We start from the raw sequence: 25,263 nt of genomic DNA on the forward strand, positions 1-25,263 counted from the left end.
TATATATTTTTGATAGTTACTATGATTATTTCTCCAAAATGGATACTTAAGAAATAAAACAGGAAATAGTAGGTGAAATTGTTGCATATATCAAGAGTTCTTTCCATTTTATAGCTGAATAGTATTCCATTGCATGGATGTATCAATTTGTTTATTCACTCACTCTTTGAAGGACATTTCAGACATTTCTTTGGAAAATAGTTTAAGAGTGTCTTTAAAATAAATTAAAATACACATACTATATAACCCGGTCATTACAATCTAGGTATTCAACCATGAAAAATGAAAACATGTCCATATAATCACTGGTGTGTGAATGTTTCTAGCAGTTTTATTAGTAATGTCCCAAAACTGCAAAAAACTCAAAACATCCATCAACAACTGAAAGAATAAACAAAGTGTGGTATATCTATAGTGTGGAATAATGCAAAGCAGTAAAAATGAATGAACTATTGGTACATGTAACAAGGACGAATCTCAAAATAATTATGCTGAGTTAAATAAGTCAGACAAAAAATACATATTATATGGTTCCATTTATATAATGTCCTAGAAAATGCAAACCAAACAGTGCCAGAAAGGAGACTAAGTACGGGTGGGGCAGAAAGGAGGAGGCATTACAAAGGGTTATAAGAAAACTGTTGGGATGTGGGATAAGCTAATTATTTTGTCTATGATGATGATTTCACAGGTATATACAAATGTCAATATTTATTAAAGTGTGTACTTTAACATGTGTGGTTTATTATATATCAATTATACCTTCATAAAGCTGTTTTAAACATGAATAAATTAAACACTACCTCCAGAGACATTTTGGAAACTTGTATAGCCAAAGTCCTAGGCTTGCCCCTATTTCCTTTGTCCAGTTATTGAAATTGATCTTGTGCCTAAGGAAATAATGAGTGGCACACTGAAATGATCTAAATGACAGGCAGACAGAAAATGCCATTAATTGGCACATCCACTAAATACTATGCAATAAGACAAACAGAATAATTACCATTTAAAATTTCTATAAAAAAAAAGTAATTAGTAAAAGGACGAAAATGGTTTTTCTTAGTTTTGTTTCAAGAAAAATATAGTTAACAATTTATAAACAGATACTCACCTCTTTGGATAATCTTGTGAATACATCTCCTCCCCTGAGAAAATCCAATATTAAATACAGCTTCCCTTCAGTCTGAAAGGCTAATTAGAAATTAGAATTTAGTAACAGAATAATCTTAAAGGCTTAAAAAGCTTAGTAAACTTTTTAATTAATCTATGTTTAGAATTTATCACTAAACACTCTATAGCAATTAAGCATTTAATACAGTCCATTATTGGATAATATTATCTCAAAATCACTAAACACTATGTAGCAATTAAGCATTTATTAACACAGTCCATTATTGGATATTATCTCAAAATTAAATCTGGTGCTGAAATAGCTATAAACCCCCTTCCCAGAACATAATCAACCTTGCATGTGGCTTTACACAGAAACTTCTACTACCCTCATTTTCCTGATTTATTGAGCATCATGTTCTACTGCAACTGCCTGAACTCTGCCACCCCACCTACTGAAAATCTACTACTGTGTTTCCCTGAAAATAAGACCTAGCCGGACAATCAGCTCTAATGTGTATTTTGGAGCAAAAATTAATGTAAGGGGGCCGGCCCAGTGGCTCAGGCGGTTAGAGCTCCATGCTCCTAACTCCGAAGGCTGCCGGTTCGATTCCCACATGGGTCAGTGGGCTCTCAACCACAAGGTTGCCGGTTCAGCTCCTCGAGTCCCGCAAGGGATGGTGGGCAGTGCCCCCTGCAACTAAGATTGAACACGACACCTTGAGCTGAGCTGCCACTGAGCTCCCAGATGGCTCAGTTGGCTGGAGCATATCCTCTCAACCACAAGGTTGCCGGTTCAACTCCCGCAAGGGATGGTGGGCTGTGCCCCCTGCAACTAGCAACGGCAACTGGACCTGGAGCTGAGCTGTGCCTTCCACAACTAAGACTGAAAGAACAACAACTTGAAGCTGAACAGCACCCTCCATAACTAAGATTGAAAGGACAACAACTTGACTTGGAAAAAAGGCCTGGAAGTACACACTGTTCCCCAATAAAGTCCTGTTCCCCTTCCGCAATAAAAGCTTTAAAAAAAAAAATTAATGTAAGACCCAGTATATATTATACTACATTATATATTATACATTATATACTATATTATACTATATTGTACTATATTTTATTATACTATACTATATTATACTATATTATATTATACCTGGACATATAGTAAAATAAGACCAGGTCTTATATTAGTTTTTGCTCCAAAAGACGCATTAGAGATGACTGTCCTGCTAGGTCTTATTTTCGGGGAAACACGGTAATTCTTTCAAGCTCAACCAAAGTGCCACCTCCTCTATTAAGCTTTCTCCCCTTTTCATATTTCCCTATAACATCCTTACCTTTCTTCCTCATCAGCATTACTTGCTACTACTTTTAACATCTCATTGTACTTTGTCTCTCTTATGGTACTTACTCCATTTGGTTTGTGTAATTAATTTGTTCACATGTCTGTATTCCATATAGATTATAAATTTCTTGAGATCAAAGACTGTTTCACCCTTTTGAGCTCAATTTCAAGCTCACTACAGCTAATACAGTGTTTTACACACAAATGGTATTTACTGATTAAACCAATGACATCCTGGAGATTCAAGGAAGTCTTCAGATACCACTATTTTCATTCCACTAGGGCAACCAGGGAATGAAAGAATAATGGATGGGGATTTCTTGAGGATTTTTTTATAGAGATAATTGGGTATATATTTTAACGTATTATTTGTCAGAATTACCTAAGAATAAAATATCTCCTACTTCTTTAAATTTCAAAAATTGAACGTGACGTAGTAGACTGTATCAGCGATTTAATGATGCATATATCTTTGAATTTTCAAGGGAAGCTGAACTCTACCATATCATGCATACCTTAAATTAGCAATGGAATTATGATTCAAACTCAGAACTGTCTGACTCCAAATTCATGTTGTTTCCATAATACATACTGCTTCTCACTAGTATTCCTCTCCCCCCCAAATTTAAGAAATAACTCAAATAGACTAATAAAACTACATGGTCCTTTTACACAGAACCAGGAGATAAGATAAATATGTTCATTATGAACATGTAAGAGGAGCACCGCCAAACACCAGAATATTTTGAATAAATTATCACAGCAGTTTATAGTCTACGATCACTGGAGGTAGCGTATAGAAATACTACCAGACAAGCAATCAGAAGACATGATCTTGTTACCTTAGTCAAGTTAATAAAAAAATACAAGAAATACAACTAAAAGCTGGAAATTGATTCTTATTTCAGATAAATACATGTTATATAGTTGAATATATTAAATCAATTTGAAGTATTTATTCCCTGTTATATTACTGTCTGAAAAAAGAAATCTTAATTCTCTAATTCCATAAATTTAAAAAAGAGATTATATACCATAGTGCAACTTGACAATAAATGGATGATTTACTTCCACCAGTATATCCCTCTCCATTTTTGTCCGAATTCTGTCTCGAACTGAAAATTATAGAAGGTTAAAATATTTTACTATTATATATAATTTTAATAGACATCCCATCAAAAATTCATCAAAAACATAAAATATAACTTTACAAGTGCCTACATTTGCAGTCTCTCTATATATATTCCTAAACAATAACTGCCATATTCTTAAAGCCAGCAAATTCAGTTTAGATCTAGATATGGGTTAAAGAGACATAAGCAGGTATGTGGCTAACATGCACTTATTATGTATTAGTCTCTATTGTTCAAATGAGTTTACTGATTAAAACTGAGCACAGTATTATTATCACAGCATAAAAAATGGTGTCTGTAATAATATGTAGGCAGTTGTACATTCTAAATATGTAATACCAATGTAGATGGAACAGCAACAAAAGAAAATATAGCTTAATAAAATAAGTTCACTTTAATTAAATGAAATGTATCACTTTTTATACCATTAAATTTTTAATTTTACTAACAATTGTCACCCCAATAAATTAAACAAGAATTTAACAGGGTACACACTCACTAAATTAAGATATATACAAATATCAAACCTAGAAATATCACTTATGAGCTAGAAAACGGTAACAATTACTAATTTTAAAATTAAATCTACTTACCTTATACAAGCAATACACAGCATATTTCTTAAAACAAATTTTACCAAATTCTATTTTAATAACGCTTTTTAATTTTCTACCTTTTAAAGAAGCTTTTTTTAACACCTTCATTGCATAGAGCTGCCCAGCATCAGGCCCAGTCTTCTTTCTAACAAGAAAAACCTAATAGGGGAATTAGGAAAAAAAAAAAAGTGAAATTCACATTTCAAGGTATTTTTGCTACACACACACATATCCTTGCATTTTCTTTAATTTCATAAAGCTATGCCTTTCTCTATAAATTATACTCTTATTTAATATTTTCTCATTTTCATTCATTTAGTAAATCACACTCTCATACATACTACTGCAGAAATTTTTAAAAATAGATGACATGGTGATGGACTTTGAGAAGTTTGTGATATAAAAGACAAATAACATAACGAAAAGCAATTTGAGCTAAAGGAGCTCCTTTTAAGACCCAAGATTTTTTGTTACCTTAATAAACAGGAAACAAATGTGATGACCATTAATTTGATACCTTCATTCCTACTTCCCTATTGGTCCATTTTAGAAGTTAACAGGCATTTTAATCTATTAAGAATTAGATGTAATTCTTATCTGTCTGACAGATAAAAGAATCATGATAGCAAATTATCTCAATGAAAGTTAAACTCTTTAAAGTTACCAAGCAAGCTTAACTAATAATATCTCATGTTTTTAAACTAAGATTATGACTCATTAAAAACTTTTGAAAAAGCCTCAGTCATGAAGATAAATATGAATAGATTGCAGTTTTACAAGAGCTATTTATTAGTAAAGGGCTGTTTCATTTAAAAAAAAAAACATAATTAGTAAATCTTGTTCATTGTCTCAACCTGCCATCCCCAACTCTAACAAATTCTATTCAAGTGTTGCTTAAATTAAAGATGTGATCAAATAACTAACTTGTTCACATAAAACTGCAGATGGGTGAGCTGTTGGGTAACTTTTTGCTTTGCCTCTTTCCTAAGGTATTGCTCAAGACACTTTATTCCAGATCTTTTATGTGCAATTATGTATCAGCCAACTCGAGGCAGAGGGGAGACATTTACTTTATGGAATCTGCTTTCTTCTATCCTGAAAGTAAGGCTTTATTTCAGACCTAAACGCTAAGACCATTTCAGGTTTAGCATTTTCACACTCATCTAGGGTACTGCTTCTCACACTTTTTGTGTAAATAAGCCAGTATTTTTTCCCCTTTCCTCCAATCCACTGTAGACCATACGCTTATAAAATATAATCAAAATGAATTATTTAGAAAAATAAAATTTAAGTGTCATACAAAATACAATCCCTTTTTAAGTTAATAGATTCCACACATAAAATTGCTGTTAAATTTCTGTAAATGTTTCTAAATGCTTACTGTCAGTTTTGAACATGTCTCATGTGAACTAGTACCAAACAGTTCATACCACACATGGACTAATCAAGAGAATCCACACACTAACAAATGGTTGTTTTTTTGCAACATAAAACTCTTTGGAGAAAAAAAAGAGCTTAGGGGTTGAACCAAATCATAAACTTTTTGCATATCACCATAAATATTTCTGTATTGAAAGAGCTAACAAATTAACCCTCTGTTACTTTAAGATCTAGTCTGAACTCCAACAAGATTTCAAAAAACAGCACAGAACCCTGAACAAGTGTTCATCTTGCCACATAAGATTACAGTGGCTTCATTCCATGGACGTATTTTGACTTGATTTAAACTTGGAAACAATATTCTTAAAAGTCCATAATTTTTCACTGATGAAAATGGTAATCATTTGAACAAAGAGTGCCAAATTTAACATACCTATAGTTCACACTCAGTGTCCTTCATAAAATACAAGCATTAGAAAATAAAAGTAATTTCTTATAAATGACCAGTGTTAAATAGGGCCTTTTAATCACCGATTATCATTCAACCTGGGTTAGACAAAGTAGGCACACAAACTAGATTATCATGGTGCTCTAAATGTCATAACACCTATTGAATAAGCTCAAGAAGCTACGAGCCCAGATGCATATTTTATCATGTTTTTTTCAAGTTTTTAGTTGTTGGCAAACATGTGGACTTGTACATTTTTTGTATAGCTGATTTAAGAGTCAGTTTATCAAAGTTTTAAACAGTAGATTAAGTGAATTGCCAACACACACACAGAGCTTCAAAACAAAGCAAATGGCATTAACCCTAATAACCAGACTCAATTTTCACTCAGTTTTACTGATGACAGCAAATAAATGAAGATAACTAGTTTCCTTTTTCCTAATCAATATCATGTGACCAAGAGGATAGCAACAAAGGAGTCCAGTTACTTTGTGAGCACGACTCCACAAGTACAACTATCTTTTATTAGTCTCTTCCAGGAAAGTAATTCTCAACCTTTTGGTATCAGGAATCCTTTCATAATGTTAAAAATTATTGAAGACTCCAAAGTGCTTTTGTTTTTGTGGGTTATATCTATTGATATTTACCATATTAGAAATTAAAACAGAAAAATGTAACTATTTATTAATACATTAAAAATAAACCTGTTACATGTGAGCTTAAATATTTTCATAAGGGTAACTATATTTTCCAAAACAAAAAACAAAAAAAGTGACATTGATTTACCTTTTTGCAAATTTCTAATATCTGACTTAACAGAAGACAGCTGGGTTATCTTATCTGCTTCTGCAATTCAATCTGTTGCAATTAAGTTGTTTTGATTCAAGTAGAGTAAGAAAAATCAGACCTCACACAGATATGTATTTGGAAAAGGGATGAGTGTTTTATTAGCTTTTCCATATAATTGTGGTTATTTTTCTGATATGACACAAGAACTTGACAAGTAGCAGTTTCTTAAAGATTAGTTGCATGAAGAATCTGAAATTGTCCATATTCTGTTATGTAATAAACCACTGATCTACCTTACACTTTGAATAAATTTTATACTCATGTCTGATCTGAAAATACCATGGGTTGGTCATCTCAAAAATACTGGTTCACTGAGTTATGCAGGTCTTCCAAATGTTGACAGTAGGAATCTCATCAGAAAAAAATCTTTTGAGAATTAAGAAGATAACAAGCTCATGGTGGCACATCAAATTTTTCCACATTAATTTTTTGCTTCAATGCTCAAATTTTATCATTGACAAAAATAGTTGTTTTCCATGAAATAACAGGATCACTCCATTCATTTTTTAAGAAATCTACTAAATACCTAATTTTAGGTAACCATAGCTTGTCAGTCATTCTTTCAAGTTAAAATGGTGTTCCACGAAAAAAGTGGCTAGTTCAGCTCACTATTCAAAAAGAAAAAAAAAATCACACAAGTGCTGCCTTGAGATAACCATCATAATTGACATGTAGCTAAAGTGCTGTGTGTGTCCTCATTTTATCACACAACATTAAAAAGATGTGTACTCAAGAGTTGAAATTTAATAAGTTTCATCATTGTTAACACCTCAACAAGGGCATTCTTTAAGTTAAACTTGCTTTTTTTTTTTAAACTGCACCTGTGATAGTTAAGAATACAATGACTACTGATAGTTTGGAGTCACTGCCTCAATCGTGCCAAGGTGCCAGAAATTTTACAAATATTATCTTAGTATTATCATCAAATAGTTCTGACCTTGAGGATGCCCTGAAAGCATCTTGTGGATGCCCTGGGTGTAAGACAGACCATACTTTGAGAACCACTGTTCTACAACATAGACCTTAGCAGGGTTTAAAACAATGGAGTATAGAAGGGGCAGTCAAGGGAGATAGAAGAGGATGATAGTCCAGGCTTTCCGGAAGACACTTACATAAATCAGCCACTTTTCCCCTAGCTCTTTTAGCACTCACTAGTATTCCAATATGGCATCTAATAGAACCCATCTTTCACAGTCTAAAGAAGTAACTTTATTTGCTCATCACCTGATTGGTTCTTTTCAGGTCTTATGGTGAACTTTCCTTGCATAAGAAAACATCTCACTTAGCTCTCTTTTCCACGATCAACTATGGAAGAAGTTTCATGGCTTCAAACTGTTGTATCTAAAAACGTATCTTGATCAGAGTGATTTCTTTTCAGTCACCCTAATCCAATTCTTAGAAATTGTCTAGAACAGAAATAAGTGAGTTATTCCAATACACTCTGCACTTGGTGACATATTTTCCATTAAGAAGTACTGAAAGATCACGTAGCTTTAATGTTGACTGAAGACAAAGGACCAACTGCAAGTAGTTAAGATGTAAATATGTGTTTTTTTAAAACTAGCTCCTGATAGGGGTGGCCCATTAGCTCAGTTGGTTAGAGCATGGTGTGCTAATGACACCAACATTGTCGGCTGAATCCCTGCATGGGCTACTGGGAGCTGCGCCCTCCTTAAAAAACAAAAACTAAAAACCAAAAAACTAGCTCTTGATAGTTAATCTAGGGTTTAATATTTTCTTTTTATAATTTTATTTATTTATTATATTTATTGGGGTGACATTGGTTAGTAAAATTATATAGGTTTCAAGTATACATTTCTATAATACATCAGCTATATATTACATTGTGTTCACCACCCAGAGTCAGTTCTCCTTCCATCACCATATACTTGATCCCCTTCTCTCTTCTACCACCATGTTTTCCCCCTTACTTTCTGGAACCACTAAACTATTGTTTGTGTCTGAGTTTTTGTTTGTTTGTCTTGTTCATTTGTTGCTGTCAGTTTTATATCCCACATATGAGTGATATTATATGGTTCTCGACTTTTTCTGTCTTATTTTACTTAGCATAATAATCTTAATATCCATCCAAGTTGTCGCAAATGGCAGTATTTCATCTTTTCTTATGGCAGAGTAGTATGCCACTGTGTATATATACCACATGCTTAATTTCAAAAATTCATTTTGAAGTCCTATAGTTAAAAGGCTTTGCTTTAATATCATATAAGCCAAGAAAAATTTATAATCCAAGAATGTTATAATGTATGCTTTGTGTAAATATGACTTTGCATGTGAAATACAAGGAAGGCAAGTCTGACAATTTCAAACATGTTTTCATGTTTTATTTGATTGTGTTTTAAAATAATTTAAGTTGTTTTGTATACTACATTTCAATACATACATTAATGATAATTAATAGTATTATACTTGTTTTGTTTAGTACAGAATTGTATATTCATCTTTCGTGATGATAACGCATGCTTCTTTATTGTACAATTTTACAACTGATTTTAGTAGGGCTTTTTCCCTATTAAATAAACTACAAAGATATTTAATGTTTCAAGGATCTATATAGGCTAAAATTCAATTTATTGCATTTAACAATGAACTTTTGCAGAAAATCTTAAATAAGGCTGTAGCCCAAAGTTTCTTGGAATTGTTCCTACACTTATCTGATTCACAGCCTTGTCCAAATTCCTGAATAGGTTCAGCATATAACAAGTCACACCCACACAATGCCTACACAAATGATGCAATACTGATAAGCAAGTATGTTCACATCCTAAGAAGAAAAAAATATAAGCTATCTCCTAAATATTTCTTTGGTTGATAAATTGCATAAAGATCACTATTCTGTATTTGGGTATTAGGAATTTGTAGAAGGCTTCTATGATCTCCTTGTTAAACCAAAGTTCCTGCACAGACAAAGCTCAGTGTTCTCTGAATTTAATGACTACGTTGACAACTTGTCAGTGTGTTGCTATTTAATGTGAAGATGTTATTGAGGACATTTCATTATGTTATACACTGTATTCTCTCTATGAAGCCCCATGAGAAAAATTTCTCTGGTCTGTTTGATCCGTTTCTATCTTAAAGATACTGTCAATAATCATAAAATTAAATATATCAGCTTCTTTATAATGGCTGCTGGAAATTTTAAATCTTCCTCTTTGTCCCACTTCTAGAAGACTTACAGGCCGTTTCGCCATGCATTTGTGAAAAACAGTATTCCTTGCTTCACCCAATCTTCCCTGCTCTAATTTTTCTGCTCCCATCATGTTCTCCACTTATTTTAATTTAGTATTCATCTATGAAAGCCTTAAATGCTTTCTGGAACAAAGCTGGATATAAATAAACACACATATGAATAGATACATCAAATGTCAAAACAATTACTTCTAATGGCTTCAACTGCTTGCCTGGTGAGATTTTATTCAAGTTGATATTTAAGCACTTATACATATGGGATATGACAGAACTGCATCACTGTTCTTTGAAAATCAACATCATAAAAATGTAATGTAAAATAGTTAAAAGGATACTGTATTTTTAAAAACATAAAAATAAAGGTTACTCTACAGTTCAGTTCTACAAACACACACTCACACAATCTATTAAAAGTTCCTTCTTAGTTTTACTCTCCCCAACACAACTACTCAAGTCCTATTCTCCTTGTCTTCATATATCTCTTATACCAATTCACTGCTAAACTATAATCCACCTTAGTTTGCCAATTTTGTGTCCTGGAAATGTTTCTCTATGTTTATATGTTATACCTATACCACATAGATATTGGGCTACTTTAAGACAATTAATGTCTATTTTATATTCATCAATAATGCTTTTACAACAGTTGAGCACAGTGGGTGTCTTTTTTTCTTCTATGATTTTTATCAGGAAAGGGTTTACTGCTTTCCTAGAATTTGTGGTTAATGTAAAATAATTAGGTTTCTCAATTTAACAACGTATTTCAAAATATGTTAAAATCGATGATAATCTACATTCCTTTTAAAATGTTTCACAGTATAAGTAATCGCTGCTCAACTGCTTTACTTTTCCCTTTTGAAATTACATCTGTCACCCTGAAATTAGTAGTTTCTCTTTATCTTTCTTCTCTTAAACTGTTGTTGCTGTGTTCCTAAAGGCTGTTATTGTGTATATGCAGTAATTTTCATGTCTTAGATGTTAGGTGTACAAAAGTCAGGAACCAAACTTACACACTTCTCCAAAAATCATATGCTTAAGCACTTAATAAACAATTTTAATAACGAGTGCCAGAGTTAATCTTTTTCAATTTTGCTTTCTCCCTTGAAATTTAAGCTCCATTAAAAGGAGTTTCACATAATTGACATGTACCACTCAGTACCTACCGTTGCTGTACTTTACACACATACTGCTTTAACAGATTATATGAATTCATGCACTTATACATGAATTGATACATACATTCTGACTTCTGTAATAGAGCTAAGGAATATAGATGGAATCACCAGGAGAGAGCAGGCTGTGATTGGGCTAGCATGAAAACAGAGAAACAGGAACACCTTTTCCTACGAAAATCGAAAATCAAGCTACCTTGATTTAGGCAGCTAATAAAGAGCATGCTATATTTTGTCCTAGAGAAGTGAGCCCAGGGATTGGAAAACCTTGATTATTATGAAGAAGTATAAAGAAATGGGACTAAAAGTACAACAGAAATAAAAGGAGTAAAAATAGAAAGTTACCTTTGTATCCTTTGACAAGCCTAGAAATGGCACACTTAATCAGATTTCTATGTGCACACTTTTTTTTTTGCTAAATGTTTAGAAGAGAAACAAATGTGGAAAATAAGTATTAATTACCTTTCCAAAAGATCCCTGACCAAGAACCTTGAGCAACTCAAACTGTGTAGGGTCTGCTTTCTCATATCCTTCCTTAACGTGATGAATAATAGGGATTTCTTTAACAACTCCTCCATCCTGTAAAAAAGAAATCCAAAGAATACTCATATCCAGTTGCAGCATCTTATAATAAGCTTAAAGGCAGAAACTATGCCAGAAATAATTTAATACCCATCTCCTACAATTTAGCACAGAGTTTTACGGGCTACTAGTATTCCCATTTCCCTGTTTTCTAATACATAGAGACACACCACCATCACTATCCCTATTATATAATATCATGTAAATAAAAGCACATAAAATCTATGCTTCAGCCTTCCCTTCCAACTAGGTAGAAGAAAAACATCAACAATTAAGTCTCAAGACCCTCACTGGAGTCTGACTTACGAGGTAGATGCAGAGAAAGTTAAGAGATAGACAAAACTTTGTAAATTGTAGGGCATGGCAAAAATGTGAACCTCAAGATTTCTTTTAAATAGTGTATTTTACTACACACTTTTAAGTAGTCAATGATATATAAATATGTAAATGTCCAACTAGTCACATTATTGAAAGAAAAACTGGCATTGACAAACAAAATCTGCAGAGCCCAAACAAATGTTTCCAGGCCACAGCTCTACTTTTATTAAAACTTTGTGTAAAAGTTATATGTCAGATTTCCTAACACTTGGATCAGGCAGAAAGGAAGCCACCCAGGGAGTGTTTCTGCTCCTTGATGCAGGACGCTACTCAGCTGTGAAGACTAGTCAAGTGAGCTGTAATCCTAGTCCTTAGAGAAGCACAGTAGCTAGGATGAAAAAAACAAAACAAAAAACCTCAGATATATTGCCAAGGGCTGGGATATATTATCCAATCTTCTGACTATATAGAGGAGAAAACTGAGACCTACAGAGTTTAAGCTCACAAGATTAGTTTATCACAATGCCTAGAAGTCTTGGTGGCTTTCCATTACACCATATTAATTGTAGGCTGGATGGCAAGAATGTTCTCAATAAATTCACTCTGGACCAATCAATGGTGAGCATGGCCAAAGTGAGCAAGAACATAGTCCCAAGTAATCTAGGCTTCATGGCAGCTAAAGTAACTTCCATGTTATAAATAGGTAGTAAAATATTCACTCTCGCAATAGGGGCATCTATAGGGTTGAGAAATTTTAGCTTTAAGTATTAGAAACCACTAATCAGTCAGAAATGAAGAATCAGCTCTGAAAGTAAGTTTTCCCTTTTGAAGGGGTCTTTTTTAAAAGTCAAGAGCCTTTTGTTAATGCAAATACATATGCTTTATAGCTGACACTTTGGGATTAAAGTATGGCCTATCTTTATGCACCTTTGCAATATAATGTATGTACACCAAATCAACATACGATTGCACATGCTTATTACTTCTACAGGCAACAGAGTTTTCATCACATATTGTGAATGTGTAGAGGTAGACCCTATATCTTCTATTTGAGATTTAAACCTGATGTAATTCAATTTTACAGTGGTTTGGCTTGGGCCTTTTGGAAGTTTTTTCCCCTTTCAGTGCTTCCCTCCCCCCAAACAAACCTTGATGACTCGGTTTGCTGTGCATTTACTATGCATACCAATGTCAATGGTTCTGTTTACTTCGGACCAGTGCCGGGCAACTTGGGAGGGGGTTTTTGTTTTGCATCTGTATGGGACTTATTCCAGACCCAGGGGCAGACCAGCCTCTAGAAAGCATTTTATCCTGGAATTGCCTGGCCAACTTCTCCTTTTCTTTGTTCTGCCCCTCCTTGTGTGTGTATAAAACCTTTTGGCAATATTAAGAGGGGAAAGGCAGTCTTTGTGAGAGAGAGTCCACTGTCTTCCCTTAATGCTGGCATTTTGGAATAAAATTGCTTTTCTCTCCACTAACCTTGTCTCTCGAGTTTTGGCTTTCGTGCGGCAAGCAGCCGGACCTTTTGCAAGGTAACAAATGTAGTACTAGTCTTCAAAGTATGGAATATAACAAAAACATACTTATTGGAAGTTTTCTCTAGAGGAAAGAACACTGCTGAAAGAGTCAACAGACTATTAATTTTGCTCCTAGCTCTGCCATGCATACGCTAAGCTGCCTTGGCCAAATCAGAAATCACTCCAGTGTTCTCACATGACAAGCAAGTTATGTTAGATGGGTCTTTAAGGTTCCCTCCAAGTTTGTGATTCTATACTGAACACAATACAGTATTTTTACGTTTAAGAAGGCACTTTAATTTCCGATGTGCTTAAGATCATCATTATAAACATGGGTCATTAGCACATCAGTTTTTTTCTAAATTTTCACAACTAGGAAACAACTGTATTCTAGCTAATTTCATTGAACCTAAGTAAAAGTCTTCCAAATGAAAATGTCTGCCCAATGCCTTTTCTTTTCCTAAAGGCCACATATGCCTATCCTTTAAAAACGCAGTCTTTCAATTATCAGCAGCATTGCCCTAAGTCTCCAACATGAAAATGCTACACTAGAATAAAATTACTACTTTTCTCAATAGACACTATAGAATATTGTTACAATGTGTCCTAACAATTTATTACCTTGTCTTTCCTACTAAGTTTCCTGAATGCAGGTATCACATTTCTCTCTGCATTAATATAATGCTCAGCACAATACTTGTTCGATCTTTTGGGTACAGACAGCCGAAGAAATCCACCCCATTTCATAAAAAGGGAATGAAGAAAACCTTACTTTAAAAAATATAGATTTCAATGGTAAAATTAACCAGTAAGAAACCTTCCAAATTTTTTTTTTTAATATATAAAGGAAATAGGAAAACAGAAGATTCATTCTGGATAATGGTATCGTGCCAATTTTGAATAGAACTGACTTTGTGATGGCAATAGTTCTAAATTTAATAAAATAAGCCTTTTCCTTAGAGTGTGAGGAATATAAATAAATACTTTTCCAGATTATTCATGGCCAGTATTGTTATTGCACTGTGCTATATACTCAACACAAATGGAAGGGCATAATGACCCCAGAATCTATACTTTAAAAAAAGGCTAATATTAACTGACTAGCCATCTGTCTTTTCTAATAAAAACACATGTTCTTAGGCAAACAGCTACTACTCATTGTATTACTAAATTAAGGCTAGTTTGCCTTTATGTGGACAGTTAACAATGCCCTAGCTGCAAATAAAAATCACTTGTAAAATATGTATTTATTTAATACATGTGTCTGGGTCCCACCTTCAGAGATTATAGTTCAGTAGAACTAGAGTGGTGCTCAGTCATGTGTACAAGTATGTTAAAACTTCCCCAGATGATTCTGATACATCGTCAGGATTGAAAAACACTAGATGCTTCTAACATATATATAGTTATATGACATATAAATATAGACACGCACACAAATATACACACATTTGCTTATTACAAAAATGTTTTATTATGTGTATGCCACTAGCTCTTTTTCACTTTCCAAGTATGTGATACCCTCCTGTATAATCACTTCCAATATTGATCCTTCTAATTTCATCTGTTTCCCAGCACATTCTTGTCTATTGCCTAAAATTCCTCAGACTTCCCAAGGGTATATTAATTTATGAGTACTATTAAAATGCGTTTTTTTGTCATCTGCAACCGTCCTTCCTTCCTCTACCTCAATTTCTTCTGGTTCTGCATCATTCCAAAAACTTGACAGTGGCAGCAATATAGCCCGAAATAAGGTAGTAATGTACTTAACAGTGATCCTTTTTTTTTCCCCTAAGAGTAAATCATCTTCAAAAGTTTCCCTATCCTGGTATAATAAAGTTGTGATATATCACCTTATCTTCCCCTATATATTCTTTAATCTTTAGTTATCTACTCACTCAACAAATCAACAACATTCATGACACACATGTTATATATCCGACACTGCTACACAGTGGGGATACAAAGATAAAATGTGAACTTGAATATAGCAAATTTTGTCAGAAATATCATATCCCTTAATGACACAAAAATACACAATATGTTATAGGCTGAATTGCATTCCCGCAAAATTCATAAACTGAAGTTCTAACCCCCAGTACCACACAATGTGGCTGTATTTGGAGATAGGGTAATAAATGTGAAATGAAGTCATTAGGGTGGGCCCTAATCCATTATGACTGGTGTTCCTGTAAGAAGAGGAAATTAAGACAGACACACACAGAGGAAAAAACATGTGAAGGCATAGGGAGAAGACACCCATCTATAATGAAAGGAGAGAAGCCACAGAAGAAACCAAATCTTGATCTTAGACATAGACTCCAGAATTGTGAGAAATCTTTTGCTTAAGTCACCTAGTCTGTGGTACTTTGTTATGGCAGCCCTAGAAAATTTATACTCAGTACCTAATTGATCTGTGTAAATAAAATTGCTACTGTGAAATTAAGATTTAATAACTTTGAAATAAGGACCACTTTTCTTTCCAACATCAAGTGACAAATCTGAGGAAAGGATGATTACGAGGTGTTTTTTTTTAAACGTTGTATAAACTGTTGATAAACAGAAAAACTATTAAGGCTCAACCACAACCAAAATAGTATGTTCTAACTTCTATCTGTGATCATCTTTTTTTTTTTTTTTTTAAGATTTTATTGGGGAAGGGGAACAGTGTGTATTTCCAAGACTTTATTGTGGAACAGTATATATTTTTCCCAGGAACCATCAGCTCCAAGTCAAGTTGTTGTCCTTCAATCTTAGTTGTGGAGGGCACAGCTCAGTTCCAAGTCCAGTTGCCTTTTTCAATCTTTAGTTGCAGGGGGCGCAGCCCACCATCCCATGCGGGAGTCGAATCGGCAGCCTTGTTGTTAAGAGCTCAACAAAGTGAGCCATTTGGCCGCCCACCAGGAGCTCAGTGGCAGCTTAGCTCAAGTTGTTGTCTTCAATAATCTAGTTGTGGAAGGCACAGCTCACTGGCCCATGTGGGAATTGAACCGGCAACCCTGTTGCTCAGAACTCGCACTCTAACCAACTGAGCCATCCAGCCACTCCATGATCATCTTTTTTAATTTAGGGGGCCAACTATGCTGTAACACTGGAAAAACCAATAAAGTACAAAACAAACTGCCAAATACACTATTGCTCTATTCATTTGGCAACTGATTTGATTAGGAAAAAAAAATCACCTGTTAATCAGAAAGAGAAAGAGCTGATGACAATCTATTAGGAAACAATACTATATAACTCTATTACAACAGTTTCATAGGACTGTTGAACTAAGCATAACTACCTTCAGAAAACAGGTCAAAACAAAAGAAGCGGGATTTTTAAAGCCTATTTTTGTTTTGTTTTTATGTAATAATGTAACATCCATCCGTTCAAACATTTGCTTTATTTGTGGGTAGTTAGGTTAGTTTGATCACCCTTTGATTCCAAGAAGCATTTAGTGGATTGGTTAAAGCTTATGTGTGGAGACCTGGAAAAGCAGCTTGATGTAGCCTTCTCATGCAATGAATAATCCAGGGCCATTGTAAACCACGCCAAGTATCAGCATCCTTTAAAGAAGGCTAACAGTAATAACTATATAAATGTCAGAATTGTATCAATTTACATGATGACTGAAAATTTTAAAAGCGTGACAAATAAGTTCCCACTTAGGGGTGGTTTATTCTACTTACCAGGGACAGCTCTTTAGTTCCCTCATCTATAAAAAGTGAATAAAACCTGCCCTATCCATTACAGATCTGTTGTGAGTCAACTGAGAATTTTGAAAACCACAAAACATCTATAAAAATAGAAGTTATTGAATTTATTTATATTGTATCTTTGCGGTACAGCATACTCCACCTTATAGTGGCTGTCCATCACTATTTAGTTGAACAATAATTGATTATCCAAGTGTTTTGCATACCTGTAGTACAAAGGTTCCAAAAAAATTTTTTTTTAAGGGTAAATGAATAAAAAGCAGAGGCAAGCACCAACTTTACAAGGGAAGAAAAATAATGAAGTACAGCAAAGCTAAATGTGCATCAGAATGGAAAGACAAACAGAGGAAGGAAAAATACACGATACAGGAAGTTTGCCCTTCAGCTTAAAATCCTACTTAGGACTACACATGTGTTTAAGTAAAAATGCACTTGCGAAAGTATTTTTAAAGGATTCTTATGAGAGACTTATGTCAAGAATGGTTTCTAAAAATAGAAACTTAGGGCTTAAAAATATCAGGAAATCAGTTTTCTAATGTACATTTTTAGCTAAATATAACATTTACATTTCTGGGTAATAAAAACATAAATTAATTTAGTGACTTAACATATTGCTGACCTTGTGCTAATGGAATCACCAAAAAAATCTAATTGTTAAGTGAATCTTCCTTTGAAATCCTAAAATATCGGTAGCATTAAAAATATGTATTTTATTTCAGGAAATAACAACTATTCCATACAAACTTTAAAAATAAATTGACCATAAACTAACAAATAGAAGACATCTATGTTTGTTTTGACAACATAAAAAAATAACTCGTATCAGTCATCTACTAAAGAAGAACTGGACATTGTTGGGACAAATAGGGGACCAGGTGGTGCAATTATGATATCAGATATTTTTTTATCAATGACCTGTTACTTAACACTTTCCAAATGTGAAGTCTGTCTTGAAAAATGGAACAATACCTCATAACAAATCTAGACATAATAAAATTATACTAACTATAATTTAGCTTTGATAATTGTATGCTAGATATAAGTATATGTAGTTTGGGAAGCAATGTATGTATGTATGTATGTATGTATGTATGTATGTATGTATGTATGTAGCTTGTTTCAACTACCAAAGCTACAATAATTGAGATGGAGTGAATTGGTTGTCTAATTCAGTCAATTGCAAAACAGTATTAGGCCACACAGATACCTGAAGTTAAAGAATACTGTCTCTACAATCCTCCATTATTGGGGGAAAAAAAAAAAAAGACAACCAGTTTACACAGCTGTCATCATCACATCTGAATAAGCAACTACAAGGCCCCCCAAAAAAGTCCTATATATGAAACCATTAATCAAAGGGATGGCAAATTTATATGGCTAGTGTTTTTAATCACCCATATCATTTAATTGACACAAGTACTTGAACCATCACACAGTAAAAGCACATTATTTTAAATCCAGATAACTGAGGCCAGAAACTAAATCAAATTCTTGGAAGTGACTCTAGGCCCTTTATTCCTCAAAACTTCAGACTCCACTTTTTAGCTACTCAAGGTGACTGTCTAATGTAATCATACCAGCATCTAGCATTGTATATTTTTACTGTCTATTAAAACTGTACTTCTTGACTCATGTTTTATTAAAATTAGGAAGATAAATATTTGACAATACCCCTATGTATATGTCTATGTGTTTATATTGGCTACACATACATACATATGCACACATATACATGCTTTTTTTCTTCCTCCTGTGATGTGGGGCATGGTATTTCCTTGTTAATTTATTAATAGTGAAATAAACCCTTCCCCACTGCCTTTTGTATTTTCTTATACTCTTAACTTACATAAACTATCAACATAAATATTACTATGCCTTTTAGTCCATACGATCTATAGTTCTAGATGATTTTTATAGTTTATATTTAATCATACTCAAAATTAACATGTTATTAATATTCGGTATATTATAATAGCTAAAATGACATTTTATCTCTCATCTTGTTAGTGGGAACTGAGATTATCGTTACATCATCACTACCTGCAGAAACAGTTGATTTTTTTACATAGAATATCTCAAAGGAGAGTCTTGGATAAACCCAACTTAAATCTCTGCTTGTTCCTATATGAGAAAAATCCACTTATGAACCAGTTTCGGGGTGGGGGGGGGAGACATAAAAGTTGATTTTATCCACAACTAAATAAGAAAAGGATGGTGCTTCCTTATTTCCCACTTCTTTGAGTCTGCACAGTACACAGCTGACTTAACAGGAGGCCCACTGGGTCGTAAGTCTTGATTCTGCTACCTGTTAGTTTTATGACCTAGTATAAATCACAACCTCTCCAGGTCTCAGTAGACTAATCTATACAATGAAGGTATTATAAATACTATTTCTAATTCCAGCTTACAAAAATCTATAATTCTATGACAATATCGACAGAAATGATAATCATAAAATAACAAGAATAAGTGGAGATGTCTACCTTAGTCAGACCCTCCCTAAAATCTTAAGAACACTCTTCTGTAAAACTAGATCTTATAAAATGACAGACTAGTATATAGGCCTTGCATAGAATGACCTGATAGCTACGCAGCCTTTAAAACTAGTTAGAAACTTCTGAAATAATTTAGATATAATCCATTTTGAAAGCCAGGAAATAGATTTTAAATGACCTCAGCTTATCCTTGTAGTTAAATATTTCTGTGTTACATCTCCTTTCTACCCTAAAGTTGAAGACAATCTTAGTTTATTTTTTTCACTTTTCTGTGCATTTCTCTCATTTAAGTATAGTTGGTTACAATATTATATTAATTTCAGGTGTACAACATAGTGAGTCAACATTTATATACGTACCTTACAATGTGATCACCTCACTGAATCTAATAATCGTCTGTCACTGTGCAAATTTATTACAATACTATTGACTACATTCCCCTATACTCCCCCACCCGCCTCCCTTCTGCCAACCATCAGGTTTGATCTGTTTCCATGAGTCAGTTTTTGTTTTGTTTTGTTTGTTCGTTTCTTTTGTTTTTTAGAGTCCACAATAAGTGAAAGTTTAATTCAGAGGATTCTGTATTTAAGTAACCTAGTTACTCATATACTAGCAAGTAAAAATTTCACCCATTATACTTGGGTGTAAAATGGGTGAATTTCATAGCATGTAAATTATACCTCAATAAAGTTGTTTTAAAAATTAATGTATAAGAATTTCTCACAGAAAAATCTGTCTTATATTTTGAATTGCTGTTGTTTTATTAATAATTGGATTCACTTATTACTAACATACCTGAATAAATTTCTTTAAATGGCAGAAGATTTTCTCCTTTCCCATTATTTTCTTACCTTATATTCTAAAAATGTAGCTTAGTAAGTTAACACAAGTACTTACTTGGCAAGAACCTGTTTCACCCTCTTCCATCGGCTCATCATCCATTCTAAGATCATTTACCTGCAAAATATTGTTCAAAAACTGAAGTTCAAGAGTACTAGACAAGGGTAGTAACAAAGAAAAATATAACCCTAGGCATTTCCCTTCACAATCTAATAAGACCTACACTTACTGAAACACAAAAGGACAAAGGACACATAGAAGGTACTAAGGAAAGGAACATTATTAGTAGAGCTTGCAGATTGTCCTTGACAATCCTTGAATTTCAGAGCTGTATGTTTCATTTCATATTGTTTAGAGCTGTGCTATGACGAATTAACATATACTAAACATATGACCTGTGTATTTTCGTTAAGACTGTCTCCAACCAAATATTTATCAGATGGTAAAAAATGCCACAGAAGAAATCTATTGTGGCATTCAAAGCAAGTTATTCAAAGCCAGTTAGGATGGGAAGAGTTTTATATAATTGCACTGTTGTGAATTCCTTTCCTTTCATTCAGTTCAATTAAATTTTTACTTCCTCTATAGAAGAATAAACTGTAGGAGAAAAGTATAAGTGGGCATGGGAAAAAAATTATTTCAATATACAAAGCTCAGTAGGTAATAACACTCTTCATGCACTACTTCAGGAAAAGAGTAAGTGTAGGAGGACATAGATAAGGGTCTGCAAGCTATGGCTCATGGGCCAAATCTGGCCCCCTGTCTGTTTTTGCAAATAAAATTTTACTGGTACACAAACACATCCATTTGTTTCCATGTTACCTATGGCTGCTTTCTCACCGCAACAGCAGAGTAGAGCCGTTCAGAGATACTATGCTTGCAAAGCCTAGAATATAAACTATTTGATCCTTCACAGAAAGTTTGTCAACTATTGATCTAAGATGTTTGAAAATTAAGCAACAGCAAGATGGTATAGCAAAAATAAATTTTACCACTGCCTATTTGTGAGTCCACAGAAAGGTAAAAAGTCAAAAGAAGTAAATTAAACAGAGCTTCTGGTGACAGCCAAGATGAAATAAGCCTATCCTGATTATAAACTAAAACCTTTGGACAAAATACAAAAAAGGAGCTGAGTACTCTGAAAATTAAACAACAACAAGCAGTTTAGGGAGGGAGATTAAAAAATTGGAAGAATAACCAGTACTCTGGTGAGTTTCCTGAGTTTGTTTTCCACCTTTATCTCCTGACTTTGACCCAAGGAGAGACTGAGTTATGGAACTCCACAGTGGGCATAAACATAATTCCCAAGAGAAAGCCCACTTTCTTGACAGAGGAACAGGAAAAGATGCATGTTTGAGCAGGTGAGCATGAGAAAAATCTGAAGTTTTCTTTTCCCCCATTTTTTCTTGACTCCCAGGCCAGTTCCAAGGCAAGCCCCAATCAAGAGAAGACCTTTACCTCTCTAGTCAGGAAAAGAGGTCTGTATGATAAGAAAGTGTGGGGTAATTCCTTTGTTGTTTTTTTTTCTTTTTTCTTTTCTTTTCACTCTCTCCTTCACTTCCCTCCAAGGACAGCCCCAATAGCCCAACAGTGCAGAACTGTGTGACAACATAAAAGGCTAAAACTCTGAGAGACACTCACATTTCTGATAAGAGGAACCAGGATAAAGGGCTCATGGGAACTGGAGTCCATAAACGAAATCATGGGGAGGATAGAATGGGAGAAGGAGATCCTTTAATTCTGTGTATGAACAGACTCAAGTCCTGATCTCAACAACAAATTGTAACAACCAACTGTGGAATAGAACCAAAGAAGCCTAACAAAGGCTCTGAAAACTGAACTGCAATATTAGCCAACACTCCTGTCTCAACACAAAACAGTCCACAAACCACTATTAAGACAGAATCCTGATAATTGAAATTTTGTTACAAAATGACTGAGGATTATCCATAGAAAAAGGTAATACCGCTTTTCTCTGTTACCTTAGTTACTGGTTACTTCCTATTAATACCATCTTATGACTAATTTATCATAAAGCTGTGGGTCTGAAGGAACTAGAAATAAAACTAATGTAAATGAGTCAAAGAGATAACTGTATCCTAAAAATCATTTCAGTGCACAAAAATGGCCTACAAAAACAGAACATTCCATTAGTCCCATCTCATTTACATTCAACAAGATACCAGGTTTTCAATATAAGAATATTCATTCCTGTAGAGAACATCAATATTCACTAAAATTTAGGTCACTTTCCCTGTATGAAAACAAAAATATTTTCAGAATTCTCTGGGACATCAAACATTTGAAAAGACAAGCAGATAGGGCTGTTATCCACCAGTTAAGTGCCAAATAGGGAAGAAACAATTTCCTACAGAAAATTCTAGGAAGCTTATAAACAATTATAAAGGTAGTAATAATTAACTCAGATACTGCAAAATCCAAGTGAATAGACACTCCTAGTGAAGAATTCTTTAAAATTACTTTCATTTTCTCAGAAAATAATTAAGTAGATCACTTTTGAAGATTCTGGGCAAATAGAAACACTAAACTGAGTTGCTGTACTCGTACTCACCTAATCTCATAAAATTACACGAGCCAGCCTCATTCTCTTTTCTTAGGATTGCTTTGGCTATTCGGGGTCTTTTGTGATTCCATACAAATCTGATGAGTTTTTGTTCTATTTCTTTAAAAAATGCCATTGGGATTTTGATGGGGATTAAATTAAATCTGTATATTGTTTGGCAGATAACCTTGGACAAAGGAGCCGAAAACATACAATGGAGAAAAAGACAGCCTCTTCAAGAAACAGTGCTGGGAAAATTGGAAAGCCACTTGCAAAAAAACAAAAGCAGACTGCTATCTGTCACCATATACCAAAATTAACTCAAAATGATCAAAGGCCTAAATATAAGACCTGAAACAATAAATTGCATAGTGGGAAGCATAGGTAATAAACTTATGGACCTTGGGTTCAGAGAGGATTTTATGAATCTGATCTCAAAGTCAAGGGAAGTAAATGCAAAGATAAACGAAAGGGACTATATCAAACTAAAAAGCTTCTGCACAGCAAAAGAAAAAAAGTAACAAAACACCATCAACAAGACAAAGAGGCATCCAACTGAATGGGAATAAGGGGCTAATATCCCACATATATAAAAAACTTATATATAACTCAACATCAACAAAAAACAATCCAATTAAAAAATGGGCAGAGGACTTGAATAGATACTTCTCCCAAGAAGACATACAAACAGCCAACAAATACATGAAAAAATGTTCAACTTCACTAGCTATTAGGGAAATACAAATTGAAGCCATAATGAGATACCACTTCACATCTGTTAGAATGTGTATCATCAACAAGAAATAAGTATTGGAGAGGCTGTGTAGAAAAAGGAACCCTCATCCACTGCTAGTTGGAATGTACATTAGTACAGCCACAATGGAAAACAATATGGAGGTTCCTCAAAAAATTAAGAGTGGAATTACCGTATGACCCAGCAATCCCTCTTCTAGATATCTACCAAAAAAATCTGAAAACATTCATCCGTAAAGAAATACCATGTTTCCCCGAAAATAAGACCCAGCCAGACAATCAGCTCTAACGCATCTTTTGGAGCAAAAATTAATGTAAGACCCAGTATTATATTATATTATATTATGTAAGACCCGGTCTTATATTATAGTAAAATAAGACCATATCTTATATTAATTTTTGCTCCAAAAGACGCATTAGAGAGCTGATGGTTTGGCTAAGTCTTATTTTCAGGGAAACATGGTATATTATTATATTATATTATATTATATTATATTATATTATATTATATTATATTATATTATATTATATTATATATTATTATCATATCATATCATATATTATATAATACCTGGTCTTATAGTAAAATAAGTCAGGCAGAAAAAGTCTTACAGTAAAACAGACCAGGTCTTATATTAAATTTGCTCCAAAAGACAGTAAAGCTGATTGTCTGGCTAGGTCTCATTTTTGGGGAAACACGATATGTACCACTTTGATCATTGCAGCAGCATTATTTATGGTGGCCAAGACGTGGAAAAAACAAAAGTGTCCTTTGATAGAGGATTAAATAAAGAAGATACAGTATATATACACAATGAAATAATACTCTGCCATAAGAAGCGATGAAATACTGCCATTTACAACAACATCCATGGATCTTGAGATTATCATGCTAAGTGAAATAAGTCAGGCAGAGAAAGTCAAGAACCATGTGACTTCCCTCATATGTGGGATATAAAACTGAAAGCAATAAAGGAACAAGACAAAGAAACAAAAACTCATAGACAAAGACAACAGTTTAGTGGTTACCAGAGGATAATGGGGCAGGGGGATAGTATAAGAGGTTAAAGGGGGTCAAATATATGGTTATGGAAGGAGAACTGACTCTGGGTGGTGAGCACAAAATGCAATATATAAATGATGTACTATAGAAATGTACACTTGAAACCTATATAATTCTACTAACCAATGTCACCCCAATAAATTTCATAAAAATTTTTAAAAACCCAAAAACAACAACTTAATTATACT

At 33.7% G+C, this 25,263-nt stretch overlaps 1 protein-coding gene across 5 annotated transcripts in view; it reads right to left on the reverse strand.

The window, feature by feature from the left end:
• RPS6KA6 (ribosomal protein S6 kinase A6) overlaps positions 1–25,263 on the reverse strand; it is a 100,145-nt gene that overhangs the window by 59,954 nt on the left and 14,928 nt on the right. For all 5 annotated transcript variants that reach the window (XR_016020034.1, XM_074323578.2, XM_074323579.2 and 2 more), the window contains 5 exons: positions 20,754–20,813; positions 11,706–11,822; positions 4,265–4,346; positions 3,493–3,573; positions 1,112–1,191 (listed from right to left, as the gene is read on the reverse strand). Coding sequence is in view for 4 of the 5 variants with exons in the window: in XM_074323578.2 (XP_074179679.1) it covers positions 1,112–1,191; positions 3,493–3,573; positions 4,265–4,346; positions 11,706–11,822; positions 20,754–20,813 (420 nt within the window). In the remaining variant the exon portion in view is untranslated. The remainder of the gene's footprint in view (positions 1–1,111; positions 1,192–3,492; positions 3,574–4,264; positions 4,347–11,705; positions 11,823–20,753; positions 20,814–25,263) is intronic.

This window comes from Rhinolophus sinicus, chromosome 18, assembly GCF_057876585.1.
Source record: "Rhinolophus sinicus isolate RSI-liver-muscle chromosome 18, RSI-T2T, whole genome shotgun sequence".
Lineage (NCBI taxonomy): Eukaryota > Metazoa > Chordata > Mammalia > Chiroptera > Rhinolophidae > Rhinolophus > Rhinolophus sinicus.